At 39.5% G+C, this 25,426-nt stretch overlaps 2 protein-coding genes across 6 annotated transcripts in view; both read right to left on the minus strand.

Moving 5' to 3' along the window:
- Positions 1-4,546: 4,546 nt before the first annotated feature.
- LOC137641009 (THAP domain-containing protein 2-like) lies at positions 4,547-5,095 on the minus strand. The gene is made up of 2 exons (XM_068373460.1): positions 5,019-5,095; positions 4,547-4,844 (listed from the first exon to the last, which is right to left on the minus strand). Exons 1-2 carry the CDS (start codon positions 5,093-5,095, stop codon positions 4,547-4,549), a joined length of 375 nt encoding a protein of 124 aa, XP_068229561.1.
- Positions 5,096-9,795: 4,700 nt separating this feature from the next.
- The window catches only part of LOC137641359 (zinc finger protein 888-like), an 82,196-nt gene continuing 66,565 nt past the window's right edge, over positions 9,796-25,426 (minus strand). For 4 of the 5 annotated variants that reach the window (XM_068373834.1, XM_068373832.1, XM_068373830.1 and 1 more), the window contains one exon: positions 9,796-12,609. In XM_068373834.1, coding sequence (XP_068229935.1) covers positions 10,972-12,426 — 1,455 coding nt within the window. In that variant the 5' untranslated portion in view covers positions 12,427-12,609 and the 3' untranslated portion in view covers positions 9,796-10,971. Of the gene's footprint in view, positions 12,610-23,465; positions 25,111-25,426 lie in introns of those variants that run through there. The other variant, XR_011044505.1, reaches the window with a different exon arrangement.

The raw sequence follows: 25,426 nt of genomic DNA on the forward strand, positions 1-25,426 counted from the left end.
GAACAATGGTTTGATTTTGGAGTGTCCTTATTCTCCTAGAAAAGCTGCTTACCATAGTTCGTGTGTCTTCTGTCTTTACCCTTAAGAGGAAAGTAGTCATAGTCTTCCTTCTTATCGGTCAGTAGGAATCTGGTATATGTATTTAGACACGTACGAGAGAGAGAGAGAGAGAGAGAGAGAGAGAGAGAGAGAGAGAGAGAGAGAGAGAGACTTTCCTGAAATTTTCTCTAACTTTTTGCCTATTCAGAATTTACTCAACGGTTGAAGTGAAGTTTGTTTAAAGTTGTTTTTCTTTATCAAGTTAACATGGATAGTTTACTAGGCTGCTAAACAGTTTTATCTAGTATAAAATGGATAAAGTAGAAAATGGTAAAACTCATATAAAGGTTTTCAAAGTAAACTAAAATGTTTGATAAGGAGTTTTCTCTTTTTACCCCAAACAAAGGAATGGGCCTACGACGTTCATAATGTCTGTAATATGATTGAGTAATTAGCTTATAGTTAGGCAATTCGTTAATTCCTTGAAAATTATGAGAAGTCGTGTGGTGTAGAGATAAACTATTATAACATTAATGCTTTCTTTTGTGAGATATACTTTTACTTATTCAAGTCTTTTCAGATTTTGAAATAAGTGTAATTTAATATTTTCAAATGTCGACAACTCTTTAAAGTACATTCAGTTTACAATTTCATATTTTAAATAGTTCAATTTTTCTTCCAGGTGTGTATAGCTGTTTCCATGCAAACTACAAGGGCGATAAATGCTTTTAAATTGCGTGACTTTCAACTGGAGGAAATAGAATGACTGGAAAAATGTCTAAAGGCGAAATCAGAGCTTACCAGGATTGGATTTTGAAACTGTTGGAGTTGAAGGCGAGTTGAAACCCAAGTCATTTTCTAAACACTAACACCAGTTAGGGTAAAAAGGAGTGAAATAGAAGGGCGCTCAGTAGAGAGCACACTTCCACCACGGCAGCTTATTTCTCGAACTTTATCCTGAGATTGACCTTTGACCTTTTCCTTTACCTTTAACATTTACTTTTACCTTTAACATTTACATTTACCTTTAACTTTAACCTTGACATTTACCTTTAACCTTGACATTTACCTTTAACCTTGACCTTGACCTTTAACTTTGACCTTGACCTTTGACTTTGACCTTGACATTTACATTTAACCTTGACCTTTACCTTTGACTTTTACCTTTGACTTTTACCGTTGCCTTTTACGTTTTAGCTTTGACTTTACCTGTTATCTCTACCTTTTACCTTTACCTTTGACCATGACCTTTACCTTTGACCATGACCTTTACCTTTGAGCCTTGACCTTAACCTTTGATCTTTGACCTTTACCTTTGATCTAGGAGGATTAATACTACTGGAGATGCCCTGACTCAGAATTCTTTCCTGAACCCGTGAGGCCAGGGGTTTGGCCAGATTCACCCCTTCAAACTGTCAAATCTCGATCCCAAGTTAATCCTCTGACAGCGTACTGGTACTTAGTCAGTTTTACTCAGACCTTTATTTATAGCTGATAACTATTTACTTGTTCTATTTTATTACCGATGGTCCCTTCCTGTAATACTTTATTAAAAAAAAATAATAATAATGTTAAACTTGTTGCTCAACTTATTGGTGAATCAGTTACAAACTCCTTTGAATAATGAACTACAGTAAAGTCGTTGACCTTTATAGCCGTCTATGGATGACATTGAACACAGCTTGTGTTAATCTCACAACTGTTGTTACTGATTTTTGCCTAAAGGCAGGCAGCTGTGTGTTATCATGGGCTCAATCAAATCCTACTTAAACTATCTTCCAGAGTAATCCATAGACTCTTGTCAAGTTTGAAAACCCAAATCCAGGTGTTTTGGTTTACAGACAACCAATGTTAGTAAAGTAGAAGCAAACAACATATATTGTATCTTGCTTTATTGATACTGTTATACCTATCCACAAATTTACTTTATCAAAACTTAAATACAGAAATCATGATAAAACATTTACAATAGTAGACCTCATACATTAAAGAATGAATAATCCTTATATATTAGCTTACATAAAATAAATCACATAGAAACAATTTTATGACATTATACGCATATATATATACATATATATGATATATATATATATATATATATATATATATATATATATATATATATATATTTATATATATATATATATATATATATATATATATATATATATATATATATATATATATATATTTATATATATATAAATATATATATATATATATATATATATATATATATATATATATATATATTTCTACTGGCCACTAAAATGAATAAGTTTTGAAAATATCTGGCGACTTTTCATTTTATTATTGGCCTGTATGGTGGCAGTAAAATGCTTTCCTGCATATGAATAGCGTACCTGCAGGTACTTCTCAGCTATTGCCCTTATCAGTAAAACTAAATGATTTTGCAGTGGGTCACTGTCAAACATATGTTTTCTAATTTTTGAAAAAATTACTTTTCCTGTGTAATACTTCAAAACCCCACATACAATTTTTTGAAACTCTTTTCTACCAAGGCTTATGTCTGAGTTTTCATTGAAGGATATTGATCTTCTAAACAGAAGCTCACATCTCTGGCAGATTTCTACAACATCATCCGAGGGATTAATCAAATATCCCTTATTCTTCAATTTGATTAAGCTTGGTAACATATTTTCATTGGAAGTCAAACCATCTAAGCAGGCTTCACAACGCAAAGATTTCTTTAATTTATAAACAATAAAACCTGCAATGTAAGCAACAATACTACTTGAACAAATTGATAACTGATGAGATGTAGGAATATAAGTGTAGTCTTCGTTATTATCCCTTGCATCTAAACTATGATCTGCTATTAACCTGTTCTTAGGAGAAGACATATTTATAATATCAACAGAATTACGAAAATGAGCTACATTACTTGAACACTTAAGTATGGGGACGGATTCTAGGGGTAAGCAATTTCCACGGAGGACATCCTGAATATCATTTTGAATTAAAATTTTTTTATAGGCAGCAGAAAACTGCACAGAAGTAGGGTTATTATTACACCCACCCATACTTCTTATTTTACCGAAGAAAAGCTCAATATGATCTTGGCTCATTTTATATGATAGTAAAAATTTCAATTTTTTATTAGGACATCCAATTAATTGGTCGTATAGATTTACCAAGCTCCGAATACAAACTATAAAGCCTTGAAATCCCGTTCTTCTGTTTGAATTTAAAATATACTTTCCATCAGAAAGTTTTAAATCCCTAATATAAGCTTCAGCCTTAACTAAAAACTCTTTGATCAAACTTGCATTTTTTGGTTGCATCGGGCATTTGAAGTCCCGACTACAAAAATTTCTTGAGTTAAGAATATCGAATAGATCATTGAATAACCTAAGAAATTTGATTGTTCCCTCACATCCTTCGAAGCCAGCAAGGTTATTTTCTACGCAATACTTCAAGGAGTTTCCAACGGATTCACTTAGAAGTTGCGCAGCAAGCTTTACATTCATTTTTCGTTTTATCCACGCAATGTGTTGCGATCTAAGTTTATTGCCTAAATGCAAACCTTCACACTCCTGCAATTTGTGCAGTTTCTCTATGAAACCCCATTGAATGTGATTTCCTTCTCCGTCTATGAAATTCTTTCTTTCTCCAAATGCATTCCTTACTAATTTTAACATATGGCAAGGATCAAAAAATATGCATACGGGTTCCTGTGTCACTGGATGGGGGAAAGAAGTTCTCATATTATTGTAATCTAAATAGCAACCAAATTCTTTAATCATTGATACATTCGTTGCTGTACCATCAAAAGTTACTGACACAACAGTTACATTGGCACTATGTAACATTTCCAAGCACTGACCAAGCAAATTAGCACGTTCTTGAGCCCCAAGCCCTGCAATAAGAAAATATCCCACTGGTAATTTCCAAGTAAAGTTTAACGCGTTAACCATAAACACCAGAGCCTCTTTAGCAATAGGAAGTCTATCATCGTCAAGCTCAGTGCCCATATCAATATACCCATGATATTTTTTTCCATCCCACTCGACCTGTTGTTTGATGGCTATTTCGTCCATTATTAAAGTGCATAAAACATTTTTATTAATTTTTGCTGCAGCTTCGGCTTTCATTTTCAAAGCTGTAAACGAGTAATTAGTGAACCCTGGTTTCCCATCCACCTGCTGATACCATTTTGCTATTGTTCTTGGATGTGGCAAACACGTGTCGAAAACCTTTCGTACATAACGATACGCGCTCGGAGAATAGAAGTGCAACTTTAGAGCAAAACTTCTAAGCGCTGGTGAATATTCGTTATGTAGCGGTTTTTCATTATGTTTTGCAGTTTGCCTTTTCAAAAGGTCTGCAACACCTGTAGCACAGTTCTCTAGCACAACCAAACTTTCATCACTTACAAAAGATTTTCGCTTTAGTTCACCTATAATGTTATTCAGATCACCATTTTTCTTTATAAGACGACGTTTGCTTTGTTGCAATAGTTTTACTTTCTTTTTTGCAACGGTCAGCTTATTTTCAATATAACGATTTTCCGCTTTAGATTATTAACCTCACTTTGTGAATTTTGTGGCGTTGGGCATTCAGACGTGGAAACCTCGGCTTCTTGGCGTTGCAAATGTTCAGGAAAAGCTTCAAATACACTTGGTACAGCTTGACTGTGCAAATAAACTTTCAGTGTTGTCCGAATAAAGTCCTCCTCTCTAAAGTGCTTAGAGCATAATCGCGAGTATATCGTTGGAGTAAAGTTTTCACGTCCCAAAGCACGAACCCATTCATTTCTCATGACCTCATCTTTTGGAAAACTGCAAGAGAAAGAAATCCAAGAAAATTTTCAGTTAAATTATAAATGTTTCCGTCATAATTTTATCTTGTTTTCTTCAGATTAGTATGACGACAATAAAATAAGAAACATTATCTGCATATTTTTGAGCAAAAAATCAACGTTCTTGACGGAAATACAAATCATTACTACTTACCGATGAAATGTAATAGATGGATTTGAAATCTTGTTGAATTTTTTCGTACAACCAAGAACAGCACAGGAAGGAGCCATCGCTAATGAAGGCACAATAAGGGTTACCGTCTCTAAACAAAGGTCTGAATAGAACTGACTACAAATTCCAATACAGTGACAGAGATTAACTTGAAGGATCAAGAACTGACAGTTTGAAGGGGTAAAACCCTGGCTTCTCTTAATCCGGGTCAGGGCATCTCCAGTTATTTTTCCTCCAAGCCTTTGATCTTTGACCTTTACCTTTGGCTTTTGAACTATGACCTTTGACCTGTACCTTTGATCTCTGACATAGGACTTTCAAAATAATAATAATAATAATAATAATAATAATAATAATAATAATGAGTCCCTCTTAAAACACTACCTTGGGGCACACCACAGTCAAGATTGTAATATTCGGTATAAACATTCTCTATACGGTTTGTAATGTTCTTCCACTAAGATTTCTAATAAAAATAGGAAGGCATCATTGAAAACCATTATGATTATAGGATTTCAGTACTGAATGCTTTGTGAATGTCAAAAACTACGGCTACGGTGATTTTCTTTTATTCGAAACATCTACTTATATAATTTTCTAAGTGTGAAAAGAAAGTCCAAAGTGGATTGACTATTTGCGAACGAATTTTTGAAGCTGGTACAATATTATTACAATGTAAACACCAAATCAGTTCATGATTTTTTTTTTTCCAGTAATTTGCAAACACAATTTGTCAGAGAATTCGGCTCATAATTATTTAGATTAATGGGATCTTTTCTTGGCTTAGTTATTGGTACAGTATGACTATTTGCCCTTTCACCCACAAAGGACGTACCGGTACGTTCTTGCAAAACACTGTTATTTACATTTTTTTTGCAAATTTTTGAAAATTCTATGAGAAACTTCTGGCATTTTCCAAAAGAATGAGACCAACCTGACCTCTCTATGACAAAAATTAAGCCTGTTAGAGCAATTTAAAAAATATATATAGCAAAATGTGCTTGAAATTTAACCTTACATTGGGGGTAAAAGGGTGAAATATTTCCATGCCTTCAGAAATAGAAGTTTGGTCCAAAGACGATTCATCACCATCATCTCCTCCCACGCCTATTGGCCCAAACGGCCTCGGTTAGACTCACTACGGGCTGCAAGATTGCAAGAGCCCGTGTCTGGCCAAAAGAGCCAGGCAATCTTCAACAACAACGGTTAGATTTCGTCAGTCGTCTCTATCTCGAGCTTTTAAAATACTTCTCCATTCATCATCTCACACTTCACGTTTCATAGCCCTCCAAAGATGATTATAAACCTCTAATAGATAGGCCTTTGCCAAAAGAGCTAGATTTCTTATCATACGGAAATTGATATTATCTTTACCATGGAACTGCAATTTGATTAGGAAAATTCCATATCCTCTTCAGTAAATCTTTTATTATAATAGATATCTTCCAGTGTATCAAAATTCAATGTAATTACTCCTTCCTTTCAGGAGAAACAGAATCACTAATGTCGCCACATAAATATTTATTACAAAAGTTTCGAGATTTCAAATTATTATTATTATTATTATTATTATTATTATTATTATTACTCGCTAAGCTACAACCCTAGTTGGATAAGCAGGATGCTATAAGCCCAAGGGAGAATAGCTCAGTGAAGAAAAGAAACAAGGAAAAATAAAATATCTAAAGAACAGTATCAACATTAAAACAAATATTTCCTATATAGACTATAAAAACTTCAACAAAACAAGAGGAAGAGAAATAAGATAGAACAGTACCCTCAAGCAAGAGAACTCTAACCCAAGACAATGGAAGACCATGGTACACAGACTACAGCACTACCCAAGATTAGAGGAAGCACCCTTAAATTAGCAAAGCAGTTTTGGGGAAAAAAAGAGAAATTGAGGATTTTACAAGTCATCTTATTTTTAGTGCTTCAGGCCAAGATGGCGGCGTTTATGACATCATCCGAGTGCCCATAACAGTAACGAAGGAGGAGAACTTTGTAACGGCTCCTCCCATATCTTGCCACCAACTTCCCCCTCGAAGCGTAAATGCTATGTGGGGTGCATATAGCTATGTGGCGTGTCAAGCATACGTCCCCTGTTATTATACGATATCCTAAAGGGAAACCTTAAGGGTACTCGCGCCAGAAGTTAGAATTCTGTGAAACCTCTAGTTTAATTCTCTGGGAATATCTACTGTAGTCATATATACCCTTAGGAAGCTACTGAAGGAACCTTCCATCAGGACGACATGGCCTGAGCCCAAAAATAGATTTTTCGCTTCGCTCAAAATCCGTTTTACATTCAAACAGTGTTGCCAAATGTTCCTAATCAAATTTATTTAGCAAGTAAAATTCCAGAAATATATTCAAAATTCCTCATATACCATATATCTTAACACAAACTTAATCTTTGGACAAAGAAGTCTCTAGAAATTCTCCTATGAGAAATATATTTGCTAATGTACGTGATTTTAGGTCTAGTTATCTTTCTGCTAACAGGGTAGCGCTGCATTCAACCAACAGTGAGATGTTTATTACCTAAGGTTGTATTCAGCAACAGATTCCAAATCAAACTATTGCTTCATTATAAAATATAAAAAATTATGAGAAAATAAAAAATACTGCATAAATAGCTTATATATGTCTAGAGTCGTCTGCTACGAGACCACTAGTTGGCATGTTTGCTCGTGGAAGGGGGTTGGTGATTTATCAGCTGATTACCAAAACAAACATACAACTTGCTACTGTACTTCATTAAACGAAGTTCAATATAAAAATAGATCCATTTATTACATATGAATGATAAATGTAAGTCTATATTTCATGTCAGGTGAAAGCGGGTGTCTTTGTCAGTAGTTGGGTGTTTAATGTTTGTCAAACTCCACTATACAACTTTTTCTTAGTGTTAAGGCCTGGCGTGAGTTTTGGGGGCACTTTTCTGGAATAAAGGTGCGTCTTATAATGTGGGAAATACGGTGTGTTAGGCCTATGGAGGACTAAGACTACATCCTATTGAAGCAGTGACCTAGACTGGCCTTAATCTCCTTACGATACTCTAGAAAAAGGCTTTCAAAATTGCCTAAATACCAGCAATTTTCATTTCCTTAATGACAACTGCTTGACTGACATATCCTGGGACCAGGGAAGACGCTTAGCATTGGAATGGAAGGGGGGGGGGAGACCTGAATTTGCATCATGAAATTGAAAGCTTAGAGAGGTAAGAAGGAAAAAGTTGGAACAGAGATACAGCCCCAAAAGGGACTCTCAGCAGCAGAGGGACGCATAAATTTTTGCTCTCTGATATCCTGTGTTTGCAATATATTCTTCCCTAGAAATTTGTCTCGCTATTTATACATTAACCTAATGGTCTCTTTGACTTGTGTTTGGATTTAAGATACAAATGTGAGGGAGTTGAGGAGGAGGAAAAATGGTTATTCAACTTCTGAAGATACAATACGCAGGATTGAGGAATAACGCAAATGGTACAGGTGGCCAACTGCATGCATGACAGGAGAGAATCATCATAGCAAATTCTGAGGTCTTTATTGGGGGCCATCCGTAAGGAGGTGGGCACTTTTTTAGACTGTAAACACAAGACTGCTCTCTTGAAGAGAGGTAGGTCAAAGTGGTAAATTCCACAAGAGACAGAGAAGGAAAATTATTTAGACTAATGAAATAAAAGGGGTGAACAGTTGCTGTTTCTGTTTTTTTTTCCTAAGAGAAGGCTTTCAGATAAAGAACAGGGGAGTTTGATAAATGTAAGGAGAGCTGTTGAAAATGTCCAACTCTACAAGCAGATAGGAGAGATAGAAAATGGAAAGAAAACTCAAGTCATGGAATCAAAATGAAGCAGTAAAGATTAAAGAGCAGAGTGAATGAGCAGACGACACTGCACTGGACGCTGATTCCCAAGAGAAATTGTAGAGATTGCTACTGGGTGATGTGCATAAGAACGTAGCATGTGGACCCTTAGTGCCTGGAAATCATGTGTGGGATGACGGCACTTATGGATGATTGTGAGCGTAGAAGATCGAGTTTGTGGCGTTCTCATACGAGAGAGATGTTCACGAGTTTGTAACATCTCGTACGCTTAACGTTGGCAATGATCGTAAACTTACACAGGTTCTAGATCAAGCCAGCAATCACGTTTGTGGGAATGATAGTACGTGTAGAGAGAGGCCAAGAGGCGTATGCGAGGAAAAGGTGCTCAGTGCTGATGAAAACTGATCTGAAGCGTCAACCATCATAGGAGAGCTCCTTATGGTAGCTCATGGTCGCCTGCTAGTTCGTGAGTGTGAAGAGGACACCAAATTGCTGGCAAGCATCCTGGCAGGAGAAGAATTAAGAGCAAGGGTATGTATCTTGACCAATACAGCTTGTGGCTCATCTCTTATGAGATTTGGCACTGGTAGCAGGGGGATATCCCCCTTGTACTTTGTATTGTACCTCAATGCCTTCCCAATGGAAAAGTGTTGCTACAACATTGGTCCTCCAACAAAACCATGCAGAGGAACCAGATTGAGACTGTTGAGAATCATATTTATCAGTCGTCCTGTGCTTCTGTAACTTCATCCTCGGCAGCGTCATGTCAGAAGATTCTGTTGTCGTCTCAGGAACCCTTCAACGGGGAGCCAATATGGCATCGGGTATTGACATCACTGGCATGCACTGCTTGCTTTCCAAAGAGAGAGAGAGAGAGAGAGAGAGAGAGAGAGAGAGAGAGAGAGAGAGAGAGAGAGAGAGAGAGAACAGAGAGAGAAACTTAATTGATCAGCCTTTCTGGACCTCTTTGAAGATGAAAGATAGAACTTGAAGTTCATCTTCTGCCGTCAGAGATTGACAGACACTGAAGGGCACGTACACATGAGGGATAGGACAGCATCAGACATGCAACCCAACAGGAACAGGTATACAGTATTTGATAAAGGCAGTTAGCACAGATACTGTAACACAGTTACGCTACCTGGTGTATAGGGGAGGCCTAGTCGCCAACTACTACCACTACTACTACCTGAAGTCATAATCCTATGAAAGGTCAAAGGTTTGTATGATATGTAGCAAAAAACTAATAATAGAAGTTGAAATACAAAACAAATTCAGCATAATAATAATAAACCAACTGAGTGAAATTTAACTAAGTACAAAAATCATTAAAGAAAATTTCATTACAGTAATTATGTCCCTCCTCCACCACATACTGCGTAAGAGATCGGCAGACAAATGCAATGATGCAATGGACCTCAACTTGGGCTCTACGGTTGCGCTTCTATACTCCACTAGCCTTGTATCCGAGGGCTCTTTTCAAGATGGTCACCGTTCCCTTGATGACAGCAATCTGCTCCTCTTTTATGCTTGGGCAACTTGGTATCCCCTGAAGGTATTGTCTCAGGTTTTTCTTCATAAGTCCTGCTGCCCCCACCACCACAGGTATTACTTCTATTTCTTTCAGTTCACAAGTATTTTTCAGATCGTTCTTCAGTTCTTGATATTTTGTTATTCTCTGCCTCTCAGCTCTGTTGAGGCCAAAATCACTGGGTACTGTCACATCTATAATCTTTGCTGTTTTTTCTTTTTTATTCCAGATCACAATATCAGTTCTTATAGCACCTCCTTCTATATATCTTCCTGTTGGGATTATCTTATCATAAAAAATGGTAATGCCTCTGCTGGAGATAACTGGACCTTATCTTGTACTTCAATTTTGTATTCTTTACATATTTTCCAATGTATATATTTACAGATCTTACTGTGTTGAGCTGTGTAGTGACCATCTGCTATTAGAGTCTGGCAGGCTGAAACCAGATAACCAACACTCTCAACTGCTGCATGACAAAACCTACACTGGTCGTTTCCTGATATGCCCACCATTTTCTTGAAGCTGTTTGTTAGGGGGCCTTGGTCTTGTGTTCCTATCATCATCCTTTCTCCATCAAAACCCATTATGAATTTTATGATGCCTTGAGAGATGACTTTTCCGAGAAAATGCTTTGTCACAGAAATTACACTTGAACGGTTTCTCACCCGTGTGAATTCTAGAATGTGTAGCAAGATCACTTTTAAAATGGTATGCTTTGTCACAGACATTACACTTGAATGGTTTCGCCCCGGTGTGAATTCTAGAATGTTTTGCGAGATTACTTTTCGTAAAAAATGCTTTGTCACAGACATAACACTTGAATAGTTTCTCCCCAGTGTGAATTCTAGAATGTTTTGCAAGATGACCTTTAAAACGAAATGCTTTGTCACAGACACTACACTTGAATGATTTCTCCCCAGTATGAATTCTAGAATGTGTTGCAAGATTACCTTTAAAACGAAATGCTTTGTCACAGACACTACACTTGAATGATTTCTCCCCAGTATGAATTCTAGAATGTGTTGCAAGATTACCTTTAAAACGAAATGCTTTGTCACAGACACTACACTTGAATGATTTCTCCCCAGTATGAATTCTAGAATGTGTTGCAAGATTAGCTTTCAAATGAAATGCTTTGTCACAGACATTACACTTGAATGATTTCTCCCCAGTGTGAATTCTGGAATGTTTTGCAAGATATCTTTTTGTATGAAATGCTTTGTCACAGACGCTGCACTTGAATGGTTTATCTCCGGTGTGAATTCTAAAATGTGTTGCAAGATCATTTTTTTTACGAAATACTTTATCACAGACACTGCACTTGAATGACTTTATCCTATTGTAAGTTTTATAATGTACTTTAAGATTAATTTCATTAGAAAATGTTTTGTCACTTTCTCTGCATCTGAACAGGTCTTCGGTGTGAATTAGCATTTGAGTGTTGGGGTCAACTACTCCACTAAATTGCTTTTCAGAATTTCCACCCACAAACAACTTCTCTCTCGTACCAACATCAATTTGACTTTTAGAATCACTTTCCTGACAAAGAGGTTTTTCACAGCCTCTGTTTTCCATCTGCTCCTCTTTCTGTAAACCTTTTTTCCCCCTTCCTCTTCCCTCTCCTTTGTCCTCTTTCCTACTGGATCCCAAATGTGTGTCACTTTCCTCTTTTACACTTGTCTTTACACTCTTCTCCTCCTCTTTATTGACTTCCCTTTTGCTGATTTGTGAATCCTCCTCACTCAATGATGCATCAGAGTCGAAACAGTATTTCATGCCGCCTTCATTTGACTCAAATATTTCTGGTTCTGCTTTGAATTCAGGCTCTGCTTTGAATTCCATGTCTGGATCCATGAAAAGAGTGTCATCATCAAAGAGTCCATAACTGTTGACCAAATCCTCATTTTCTATCTTGACTGCAGAGAGTGAAAATGAATCTTCCATTTCGCTTTTTATTGGAAATTCTATTGATTCAGAGTTCCTCATCCTCTCCCTATCACTGGATGACATCCTCTTCAATATTACCATAAAAAGCAGACAAATATAAAGTTAACCATAAATTTCCTATTCTTCTCATCAAAATCTTATAACATGAACCAACACAGACCCTTCTTCCTTTTTCCCAGTCCTGTATCTCTTGCAGATATCTTCAGTAGTTTACATAATCTTCGTCACAATAGATGGATTATTATTTTCTTTGAGATGAAAAATCTGAAATAAAAGAGAACATCTACCATTGAAATGGGAAAAGATGAATATATTTGTTGGAGTTTTCTGAAATGAAAAGACAATTTTCAACCTAAAATAAATTGTTTCTTAAGTAATTTGAATTATTCCTATCCATACAAACCCGAGTCCTATAATTTGCCAATTATTATAAACCCAATTCTTAATGCTAGGTTGAAAATAATTACAGAGAATGGGATACCTTTTTGGTAGCAACTCAACTGCTGCATTCTTTACCAGTAAATCTGCCATTTCATTTCCAGACACGCCTATGTGAGCCGCAACCCAACAAAATCGATCTGATATACCCCTCAGTCCGATAATAAAAAGCCATTCTAAAATCTTTAAAACTTAAGGGTTACTAGATTTAATAACTTCTAAGGCTTGTAGGACACTTCTAGTATCTTTCAAAATGGTAAAACTGCCCTCGACTTTAATGGTATTTTCTCGAAAGCAGTTAGTATGCCATATAGTTTGCAATAAGTATAGAGGATACCAGAGGAAGTACACCTCTACACTTTAAAACACTACTACATCTCCAAATCTGATGCCAGCATCAGATTTCAAGCCATCACTATATATAAAAGTCGATTCCCTGTTCTTCAACATGTTCCATAAAGAGTAACCTGGCTTCTAAGTCAGTCATGTTCCTTTTTATACCAAAAAAATATTTACAAAAATATATCTCCAGTAATTTCCATGGAGAGGTTGGTGATATCCTACATGGGAGCACTTTATTTCTACCTACTGTATATCGAGACTATCTACTAATGTTTTCACCCAGTAACCATAAAGTCGAGGAGATTTTGGGTGCAACTCAAAATATCTACAATGCCTTATAAGGTTTGCAGTCTGGCAGGCTAAAGAATTAGGTCGTTGCAACTTAAACCAATACCGAACAATAGAAGACTTCCGGTAAAGGTCTAAAGGTAATTTTCCAGCATCAACAAGGAGGCTTGGAATAGGCAAAGTTCTAAAGGCTCCTGTGGACAATCTGATACCAGCATGGTGTATTGAATCGGAAAGTTTTAATCGGATTGGGGTGGCTGAGGAGTATATTTCACAACCATAACTAATTTTTGAAAAAATCTAAAGCCTTGTATAAATCTGAAAGTTTTACGGTCTGTTCCCCATGATGTACGGGAATTTTTTTTTTTAAAGATCCAGAGCCACAAGACATTTTACTTTTAAGACTTTAAAGTGAGAATAACATGTAAGCCTACAATGAAACATCAATCCTAGAGATCTAGCTTCACTTACACATGGGATCCATTGACCTTTAATGTACAGTACAGATCTGGATCTGGATGTACTCCACAAATACAACAGAAATGGACAACAACAGTTTTGCTTGTCAAAAACTTAAATCCATTCATATCAGCCCACTGGATAATTTTGTCAATTGAAGGTTGTAATTTTCTCTCAACCATTGCCAGTCTAGCTCCAGCAAATGATATTGAGAGATCATCCACAAATAATGTTGAGAGAATAACTTTGGGAGTGATGGAGGATATCCCATTAATGGCTGGTGCAAATAGGGTTACACTTAGCATACTACCCTGGGGAACTCCTTCTTCCTGACATTTCCTCTCAGATAGGGCTACCCCTGCACTCACTTGAAAATATCTAAGTGAAATAAATGATTGAATGAACAATGGTAGCTCTCCTCATAATCCCAAATTGTGAATGGTTTTAAGTATACCATATCTCCATGCAGTATCATATCCCTTTTCAAGGTAAAAATAAAACTGACATGGTGCAGTTTGGAAGCAAAGGCTTCACAAACAGAGAATTCAAGTCGTATCAACACATTAGTCGTTGAGTGCATTTTTTCTAAATCCATCTCCAAGGAGATATAACATTTGCTATTCCTCTCATTTTATTTTCCAATGTATTATCACAATGTTGTTGCCAATTATTATAAATTAAGTTCTTAATGCTTGGAAAACAATCATTACAGAGAATGGGATACCTTGTTGGTAGTGGCAACTCAGCTGCAGCATTCTTTGCTGGTAAACCTTCCTTCTCACTCTCATACATACCTACGTGTGCCAGAACACAGCAAGAACAAACTGCTAAACCTCTCAGTGCATTAATAAAAAAAAAACATTCTAAAATCTTAAGAACTAAAGGGTTACTAGATTTAATAACTTTCAAAGCTTGAAGGACACTTCTTGCATCACTAAGGTAAAAATACCTTCTTCCTCCAATGCTATTTTCTCAATGGTGATTGGTAAGCCATACAGCTCGGCAGGAAAAATAGAAGCTGTTAGAGGAAGTGCACCTCTACAATTAAAAGCATTACTATATACTCCAATACATACACCAGCATCAGATTTGGAGCCATCAGTATATATAAAAGTCGATTCCCTATGTTCTGTAACATGTTCCATAAAAAGAGACCTGGCTTCTAATCCGTCATATTCTTTTTATTACCAATAAAATATTTACAGAAAGATATCTCTGGTAATTTCCATGGAGGGGTTCACGATATCTTAAAAAGAAGCACCTTACTTCTAGTTATATTGAGACTGTGTGCCAATTGTTTTACCTGAAAACAATAAGGTTGAAGAGGTTTTCGGTGCAACTCAAAGTATGCTGAGTGCCATATAATGTTTGCTGTTTGATAAGCTAAATAATTAGGAAGTTTTTGCAACCTAAACCAATACCGAACAATAGAAGACTTTCGGTAAAGGTCTATAGGTAATTCTCCAGCATCAACAAGAAGGCTTGGGACAGGCAAAGTTCTAAATGCTCCTGTGGCCAATCTGATCCCAGTATTATGTATAGATTCTAAAATCTTTAGTTGGTCTGGGTGGATGAGGAGTATATTTCACACCCATAACTAATTTTTGAAAAAAAATTAAGACTTTGTATAATTTTAAAATAGTTTTGCGGTCTGTCCCCCATGATGTATGGGCAAAACTTTTAGGATTCAGACCCTCAAGACATTTAACTTTTAATGCTTTTAAGTGAGGAACCCATGTAAACCTACAATCAAATATCAACGCTAGACACACGAGATCCGTTGACCTTCGATGTACATATCAGGGTCTGCATGTACTTCCCGAATACAACAGAAATGGACAACAGCTGATTTGCTTGTCAAAAACTTGAACCCATTCATATCAGCTCACTGAATAATTATGATATTTTGATTATAAAATAAATTTTTGAATATACTTACCCGGTGAATATATAATAGCTGACGTCTCGGACGGCTCGACAGAAACACAAAAACTCGCGAGCGATCGCCATGAAGGTTGCGGGTGTGCCCACCAGCGCCAACTATCGGCCAGATACCGCATATACATGTAAACAGCTCCAGTTCTTCTCATTCCGCTGGGTCTCTATCGGGAAGGAAGGGGGGGCCTTTAATTTATATATTCACCGGGTAAGTATATTCAAAAATTTATTTTATAATCAAAATATCATTTTTAAATATTAAACTTAGCCGGTGAATATATAATAGCTGATTCACACCCATGGTGGTGGGTAGAGACCAGTATTAATACAGTTTACGGCGTATATGCTTAGAGTTTTTGACAGTTATATCATAACAAAACCCAAATAAATATAGGTACCTGGTAAGGAAGCTGACTCTGACGATTACTCTGCCTTGTTAGTCCGCTTTCCTCACGAAGCCCAGCCATCCTCTCAGGATGCTGAAAGACTCCCAGGAGCTGAAGTATCCAGGGCGACAACCCATACAACAGGACCTCATCAAAACCCTTAATCTGGGCGCTCTCAAGAAATGACATTTGACCACCCGCCAAATCAACCAGGATGCGAAAGGCTTCTTAGCCTTCCGTACAACCCAAAACAAGATTAAAAACATTTCAAGAGACAGATTAAAAGGATATTGGAATTAAGGGAATGTAGTGGTAGAACCCTCACCCACTACTGCACTCGCTGCAACGAATGGACCCAGTGTGTAGCAGTCCTCATAAAGAGTCTGGACATCTTTTAAGTAAAATGACGCGAATACCGACTTGCTTCTCCAAAAGGTCGCGTCCATAATACTTCGCAGAGATCTGTTTTGCTTAAAGGCCACGGAAGTTGCTATAGCTCTTACTTCGTGCGTCTTAACCTTAAGCAAGCAACGGTCTTTTTCACTCAAGTGAGAATGAGCCTCTCGGATTAAAAATCTAATAAAATATGACAAAGCATTCTTTGACATAGGCAATGAAGGCTTCTTAACTGAGCACCACAAGGCCTCAGATCCACCTCGTAAGGATTTAGTCCGAGCTAAATAAAACTTCAGAGCTCTAACTGGACACAGCACTCTTTCAAGCTCGTTGCCTACGATCTCTGACAGGCAAGGTATATCAAATGACTTAGGCCAAGGACGAGAAGGCAGTTCATTTTTGGCCAAGAAACCAAGCTGAAGTGAACATGTGGCTTTATCTGTGGAAAAGCCGATGTTCCTACTGAAGGCATGGATCTCACTGACCCTTTTAGCCGAAGCCAAGCACACTAAGAAAAGCGTCTTGAGGGTGAGATCCTTCAGGGAGGCTGAATGTAATGGCTCAAACCTGTCGGACATTAGGAACCTTAGGACCACGTCTAAGTTCCATCCAGGAGTTGCCATACGACGCTCCTTAGAGGTCTCGAAAGACTTAAGGAGATCTTGGAGATCTTTATTATTGGAAAGATCTAAGCCTCTATGTCTGAATACAGACGCCAACATGCTCCTGTAGCCCTTAATAGTGGGTGCTGAGAGGGAGCGAACATTTCTCAGATGTAGGAGAAAATCTGCGATTTGGGCTACAGAGGTACTGGAAGAGGAAATAGATGCTGACTTGCACCAGTCTCTAAAGACTTCCCACTTCGACTGGTATACTTTGATGGTAGAAGCTCTCCTAGCTCTCGCAATCGCTCTGGCTGCCTCCTTCGAAAAGCCTCGAGCTCTTGAGAGTCTTTCGATAGTCTGAAGGCAGTCAGACGAAGCGCGGGGAGGCTTTGATGAAGATCCCTTACGTGGGGCTGCCGTAAGAGATCTATCCTTAGAGGAAGACTCCTTGGAACGTCTACCAGCCATTGAAGTACCTCTGTGAACCACTCTCTCGCGGGCCAGAGGGGAGCAACCAACGTCAACCTTGTCCCTTCGTGAGAGGCGAACTTCTGCAGTACCTTGTTGACGATCTTGAACGGTGGGAATGCGTACAAGTCCAGGTGAGACCAGTCCAGTAGAAACGCGTCTATGTGGGTCGCCTCTGGATCTGGGACTGGCGAGCAATAGGTCGGGAGCCTTTTGGTCAACGAGGTGGCAAAGAGGTCTATGGAGGGTTGACCCCAAGTCGCCCAAAGACTCTTGCACACGTCCTTGTGGAGGGTCCATTCCGTGGGGATCACCTGACCTCTCCGACTGAGACAGTCTGCCAAGACGTTCAAGTCCCCCTGGATGAACCTTGTCAACAGGGAGATGCCTCGATTTTTTGACCAGATGAGGAGGTCCCTTGCGATCACGAACAGAGTGTGGGAGTGAGTGCCTCCTTGCTTAGAGATGTACGCCAAAGCTGTGGTGTTGTCTGAATTGACCTCTACCACTTTGTTTCGAAGAATGCTCTCGAAACTCATCAAGGCCAAGTGGACCGCTAATAGCTCCTTGCCGTTGATGTGCATGCTCTTCTGAACCGACGTCCAAAGACCCGAACATTCCCGACCGTCCAGAGTCGCACCCCAACCCAAATCCGACGCGTCTGAGAACAACACGTGGTTTGGGTTCTTGACTGCCAGGGACAGACCCTCTCTCAGACTTATGTTGCTGTCCCACCAGTTCAGGCATGCTTTTACTGGCTCGGAGACCGGGATTGATACAGCTTCTAAAGTCTTGCTCTTGTTCCAGTGAGAGTCTAGATGGAACTAGAGAGGGCGAAGGTGAAGTCTCCCTAGCGAGACAAACTGCTCCAGGGATGACAGAGTTCCTACAAGGCTCATCCAACTTCTTACTGAACAACGGTCTTTCTTCAGCATGAGTCGGACTTTGAGCAGGGCTTGCTCTATTCGGGTGGCAGACGGAAAAGCCCGAAAAACTAGACTGCGAATCTCCATCCCCAAATAGAGAATCGTCTGGGATGGAATCAGTTGAGACTTTTCTAAGTTTACCAACAGTCCCAACTCCTTTGCCAGACCCAACGTCCAGTGTAGGTCCTGCAGACAGCGATGACTGGACGATGCTCTGAGAAGCCAGTCGTCCAAGTACAGGGAGGCTCGAATTCCCGATAAATGAAGGAATTTTGCCACATTCCTCATGAGCCTCGTAGGTTTCTCTCTTCTTCAAGACTCCAGACGTAAAGGTGGAGGCGAGCTCATTGGAGCAATCGCGGATGGCTTTGTCCATACAAGACATAATAAGCAAGGACACATCCTGGTCAGCAGACGAGATCTTCCTGCTTAATGCTCCTAGAGACCAATCTAAAAAGTTAAAAACTTCGAAGGCCCTGTAAACCCCTTTAAGGAGATGGTCAAGGTCCGAGGAGGACCAACAAATTTTAGAGCGTCTCATGGCCAGGCGACGGGGAGAGTCTACGAGGCTTGAGAAGTCACCATGGGCAGAGGCAGGGACTCCCAAGCCGAGAACTTCTCCCGTGTCATACCAGACGCTCGCTCTAGAAGCTAGTTTAAAAGGTGGGAAGGCAAAGGCCGTCTTCCCCAAACTCCTCCTGGTAACCAACCAGTCGCCTAGTAGACGTAAAGCCCTCTTAGAAGAGCGAGAAAGCACTAGCTTAGTAAAGGAAGGCTTGGCAGCAGCTAAGCCTAGCGCAAACTCAGACGGAGGCGAACGAGGAGCAGCAGTAACAAAATGATCTGGGAAAAGATCCTTAAAAACCATCATGATTTTCTTAAAATCCATGGAAGGTTGCGCAGCCTTAGGCTCTTCCACGTCTGATAAAACGTCCAAAGGATTATCAGTAGGCAGGGGATCAGCAACATCCTCATCTGAAGGAACCTCGTCCGACAATTGATGAGTCTCAAGCAAGGAAGAGACCTGCCGTGGTGGCAATGCTTGACAAGCAAAGTCCACACGCAAAGGAGCATCAGTAGCAGTCAAGGACGCTACGTCATGTAACTGCTTAAAGGACTGACCAGCAACAGCAACAGGAGCGGGAGGACGCTCGACGTCAAGTCGAGACTGCCTTGACTGCCTAGATTGAGCAGTCAAAACAACCCTTGACTGCGGTGCTTGACGCTCAACGTCAAAACAAGGCAACTGAGCTGGTTGGCGAACGTCCTGAACGTCAACACGAACATGCGGTGGCGGCTGAACGTCAACAAGCGGCTGAAAGTCAACACGGGACTGCATCGAGTGAGGCTCCAATTCACGTGACTGACGTGACTTTGTAACGTCAACAGGACGAGTAAAGGCTCGTTTGGGCGGCTGAAGGCCAGGATCTCGATCAGCGTAACGGCGAGGATCATCGTGAACCTGCTCAACGGTATACTCCTCCATAAGGGAGGCAAGCTTATTCTGCATATCCTGCAGGACAACCCATTTAGGATCAACGGGAGTCGGTACGGGCCGAGACGATGGTAACGTCTGTGACGGCAAAACATTGCCTTTACTGAGACTCTCGAAGCCCGTGTTACGCTTTCGTTTAGGCGGCGAGCAGTCTTCCGATGACTGCACAGGGTCAGAGCTGTCCCAATGGCTACAGCCAGGACGCTGGACTTGTCCTGAAGGGACTGACTTCCGCTTTAAGGGTCTAGAAACTTTGTTCCAAGGTTTCTTTCGCGAGAAGCCTTCGGATGACGAGGAGAAAACCGCCTCGCTCGTCTTATGGTAGGGGCGGTCTTGACGAGACACGCCCGAAACCATAGAGGGAACGTCTGTTCGTTGGTTAGAGCCTCTCGTCCCCATAAGTCCTACGACATTACTTCTCCCTGGTGCATGGGAGCTTGCAAGAGGTCTCGGACTAGGAGAACGACAAGCACGAACAGACGAACCCTCGGTCGCAACACTAAAAACACTTTGCGCACTAATCACTTTATCCCCACGATTTTCTAATGTGGCACTCTGACACTTTAACACTTTCACATCCGCCATGAGTTGATTACGGTCCGTTGCCAAAGACTCAACTCTCTCGCCCAACGCTTGAATGGCAAGCAACATATCCCGCATGGATGGTTCATGAGTGCTAGTAGAAGGTTCAGGCACAACTACTACAGGGGAAGGATTAGGTTCAGGGGCATGGGAGGAGGAAAAATCTAATGATCTAGAGGAACTTCTCCTCACCCTATCTCTCTCAAGCTTACGAGAATACTTATCAAACTCTAGCCAGTCGAATTCCGAAAGTACCACGCACTCATCACACCGATCTCCTAATTGGCAGGTTTTACCCCGGGCAATTAGAACACACGGTATGTGGGTCGAGAGAGGCCTTTGGAAGACGTTTGTTACAATCCCTAGCATTACATTTACGAAATTTAGGAATCGGAGAAGGGTCAGCCATTTTGAAAAGTCAAAGAAAATCCAAAAACAATCCAAAGTCATCAACAATAAAATCTATCCAAAAAAGGGTTCAAGAGTTTTAATTGAAGATAAAAACACCTGCACTGCGAAAGCTCAAAACCAAAAAGAAGTACTTCACCAAGAATGACGAAAAAACTCCAGGTCAACAGCGAGTAATGGAATCAACTTGTCGACAAGACCGACAGAGAAGAACTGGAGCTGTTTACATGTATATGCGGTATCTGGCCGATAGTTGGCGCTGGTGGGCACACCCGCAACCTTCATGGCGATCGCTCGCGAGTTTTTGTGTTTCTGTCGAGCCGTCCGAGACGTCAGCTATTATATATTCACCGGCTAAGTTTAATATTTAAAATTGTCAATTGAGAGTTGTAGTTTTCGCTCAACCATCGGCATTCTAGTTCCAGCAAATGATATGGAGAGATCATCTACAAAGAGCGTCGAGTGAATGTCTTGGGAAATAACAGAGGATATTCCATTGATGGCTAATGCAAACAGGGTTACTCTTAGGACACTACCTTGGGGAACTCCTTCTTCCTGACATTTTTAGAACTTCACCTACTTTAACTTGAAAAAATCTATGAGAAACAAATGCTTGAATGAATACCTTTCAATCCCATATTAGGAATGGTTTTAATTAAACCACATATCTCCATGCAGTATTATTATTATTATTATTATTATTATTATTATTACTTGCTAAACTACAACCCTAGTTGGAAAAGCAGGATGCTATAAGCCTAGGGGCCCCAACAGGGAAAATAGCCCAGTGAGGAAAGGAAACAAGGAAAAATTTAATATTTCAAGAACAGTAGCAACATTAAAATGAATAATTTCCATATAAATTAGGAAGAGAAATTAGGTAGAATAGTGTGACCGAGTGTACCCTCAAGCAAGAGAACTCTAACCCAAGACAGTGGAAGACCATGGTACAGAAGTTATGGCACTACCCAAGACTAGAGAACAATGGTTTGATTTTGGAGTGTCCCTCTCCTAGAAGAGCTGCTTACCATAGCTGAAGAGTCTCTTCTACCCTTACCAAGAGGAAAGTAGACACTGAACAATTACAGCGCAGTACAGTACTTAACCCCTTGGGTGAAAAGGAACTGTTTGGTAATCTCAAGTGTTGTTAGGTATATGAGGACAGAGGAGAATCTGTAAAGAATAGGCCAGACTATTCGGTGTATGTGTAGGCAAAGGGAAAGCAAATGATGATCAGAGAGGAGGATCCAATGTAGTACTGTCTGGCCAGTCAAAATAGCCCATAACTCTCTAGTGGTAGTATCTCAATGGGTGGCTGGTGCCCTGGCCAACCTACTACCTACTACCATAGGCCTTTTCGAGGTAAAAAAAAAAAAAAAAACTGTTACATGGTGCTGTTTGGAAGCAAAGGCTTCACAAAAGAGGATTCAAGTAATACCAACGCATCAATCGTTGAGTGCATTTTCCTAAATCCACAATGGTGTTCTACCGTTGACTGAGGAAACAAAAAATATCCAAGACTGGAGCCTAGCTTCTTTCATTGCACAATGGAACTGAGCTCTACATTTCTTGTTTATAATTAAATTCTCTTCAGTACGACATATGCGCAATCAATTTACAGATCTTCTTGTGGCTCTGTGATGGACAGTTAGTTCTAATGACCCCGAAGGGACTGGTTGCCTTTTAAATAAACATGTGGTTTTGGGAATTGAATTGACTCCTCCTGTATGTAGTTCCATTCAGTAAGTCTATGGCATCATCAACACTTTCAAACTGTTCTGCATTCCCTTCAATTTCATTTAGCTCCTGAAATCTATTTCAATCCGCCTTGTCAAGGTTCCATCATGGTGACCTCTGTAATGGTGAATTATTGTTTGTATTTATAATGATTGGAGCATGGTCACTAGTATGACAATCATCTAACGTTCTCCATTTAAAATCTAGAAGGCAGATGGAGCTTGCAACTGAAAGGTCAATGCATAAGAGGGTACCTATCTGAACATGAAAGTGTGTGGACTCTCCTGTATGAAGGAGTTCCACATCTTCATTTTCCACAAGTGATGATATAATATTGCCCTCGTGTTGTAGTAGTTTGCTGACTGCGGCCAGATATACCTTCACTACACAAAGCAAATACGATGGAATGCCCAGAGAGCTGGGTGAAAGGTAAACAGTTAAGAAGAAATGGGTACTGGGTACCACCCGTTGATTTTATACTGGGAAATGGGACCCAGCTAGAACCTCAGAATTGCCTACATCATTCTAGAGTTATATCATCTCTCTTATTATTGATACGTCGTACCAAGTGCTAAATAAACCAAGCAATATTCTTTCCGGGTAAGATTTTTCTTTATTTAAAGTTAATTGAACATTACAAACATTAGGGGAGGAAAAAATCGACATTAAAAGCAATAATGAAAGGCTGGAACATGAACACCCTCTGGGAGGGAATGTTTTGAAAAAGATTAAGAAAAAAAATGATTACAAAATGAAAAATTAAGAAGGTTGACAAAAAATACTTGAATGTGAAACTACCATTTCAATATCAAAATTTATATTGTAAGGGAAAAAAAACTAGTGTCCCTCTTCACTTTACGTTCTACACTAACTAGACTAAAAATATTAAAGATTTGAGAAAACAAGAAATGTTCACAAGTTGAACAAACCCATAAAAATGGTAAGTCCCCAGGAACTGGTTATTCAGTAAGGCCCCAAATTGAGATCAAGGATATAAAAATAGTATAATCCTTTTTGTTTTAATAAAATAGTATACCAGCTGAACTCGGGTGAGTCCCTTGTTAGGCTGGAGGAACGTAGAAAGTAGAGGTCCCCTTTTTTGTTTTGTTTCATTTGTTGATGTCGGCTACCCCTCAAAATTGGGGGAAGTGCCTTGGTATATGTATGTATGTACTATCCCATCAGGTTTATGATGTAAACCTTTATATCCAATCACATCAAGACAGAGCCTTTACAGTCAGGGTACATAAGAAAGCTTCAGGCTAAGGAGAACCCTGCAGCATTGCGGTTCGCTATCTACACAGTAAGTCAGCAGGGTCTGGACATAAATCTCCGACTACCTACTGATAAAGTATACCCAACCGCAGGGCTTATTTCGTTAAATTGTCCATTGTACATACATACATATACCAAGGCACTTCCCCCAATTTTGGGGGGTAGCCGACATCAACAAATGAAACAAAAACAAAAAAGGGGACCTCTACTCTCTACGTTCCTCCCAGCCTAACAAGGGACTCAACTGAGTTCAGCTGGTACTGCTAGGGTGCCACAGCCCACCCTCCCCCATTATCCACCACAGATGAAGCTTCATAATGCTGAATCCCCTACTGCTGCTACCTCCGCGGTCATCTAAGGCATCGGAGGAAGCAGCAGGGCCTACCGGAACTACGTCACAATCGCTCGCCATTCATTCCTATTTCTAGCACGCTCTCTTGCCTCTCTCACATCTATCCTCCTATCACCCAGAGCTTCCTTCACTCCATCCATCCACCCAAACCTTGGCCTTCCTCTTGTACTTCTCCCATCAACCCTTGCATCCACTGTACCATCACCAATACCTTATCAAAAGGGGTAATTTCAGGTCCCATAGCTCTAATCTCCAAAAAGTTGTCCTTAACACTATAGGTTGACAGCCATTAATCAAATGGGTTAATGTGATGAATATGGTTTCTTCATACACTTAATAACAATATGAGAATTAACCACTGCATTTACTTATGAGCTGCCCATGTTACACACTACAGTATTTACAGTCTTTATAAACCAATACCTGATAAGAGGCAGAAAGCGTGACGGGAACTCAACTGTCAGTGATAAGACTGATCACACAATAAACTTCATATCATATGTAACCCACAACTACAGTCTAAAAGACGCGTCAGTCATCTGGTTACATCAGCAGATGAAACTAAGTGCCTTGACAGTGGGTTCTGCCATTGGCAGGATTCTTAGTATTTCGAAATCTGAAAGACTGAGCTCTAAAAGCTGATCCCTGCTGGGTGCAGGGTGCCATTACTCTGTAAAAACAAAGTAAGGGGGTCATGAAACAAGGAATAAAGAGCTCACAATATTTACATAGAATATAAAAACAAACATATAAAAATTAAGACTACAGTATAATTTGTATATTCCCTAGATAAACATTTTTTTTACAGTGTTTGATAAAACGTCGCCCCATAAAGGAGCCTACCATTCAAATCTCCGAGTAAAAGAAAAGGTTGAGGGAGCTGTTGAGTCACCTCTATTAGATTATCATACAAAATGTTATCATTTGAGGCAAGTGAATAGAGCAAATTGTATATTTTCTCCCTATATTCATTTGAACAACCGCTG

The sequence above is a fragment of the Palaemon carinicauda genome, chromosome 5, assembly GCF_036898095.1.
Source record: "Palaemon carinicauda isolate YSFRI2023 chromosome 5, ASM3689809v2, whole genome shotgun sequence".
Classification (NCBI taxonomy): Eukaryota; Metazoa; Arthropoda; class Malacostraca; order Decapoda; family Palaemonidae; genus Palaemon; species Palaemon carinicauda.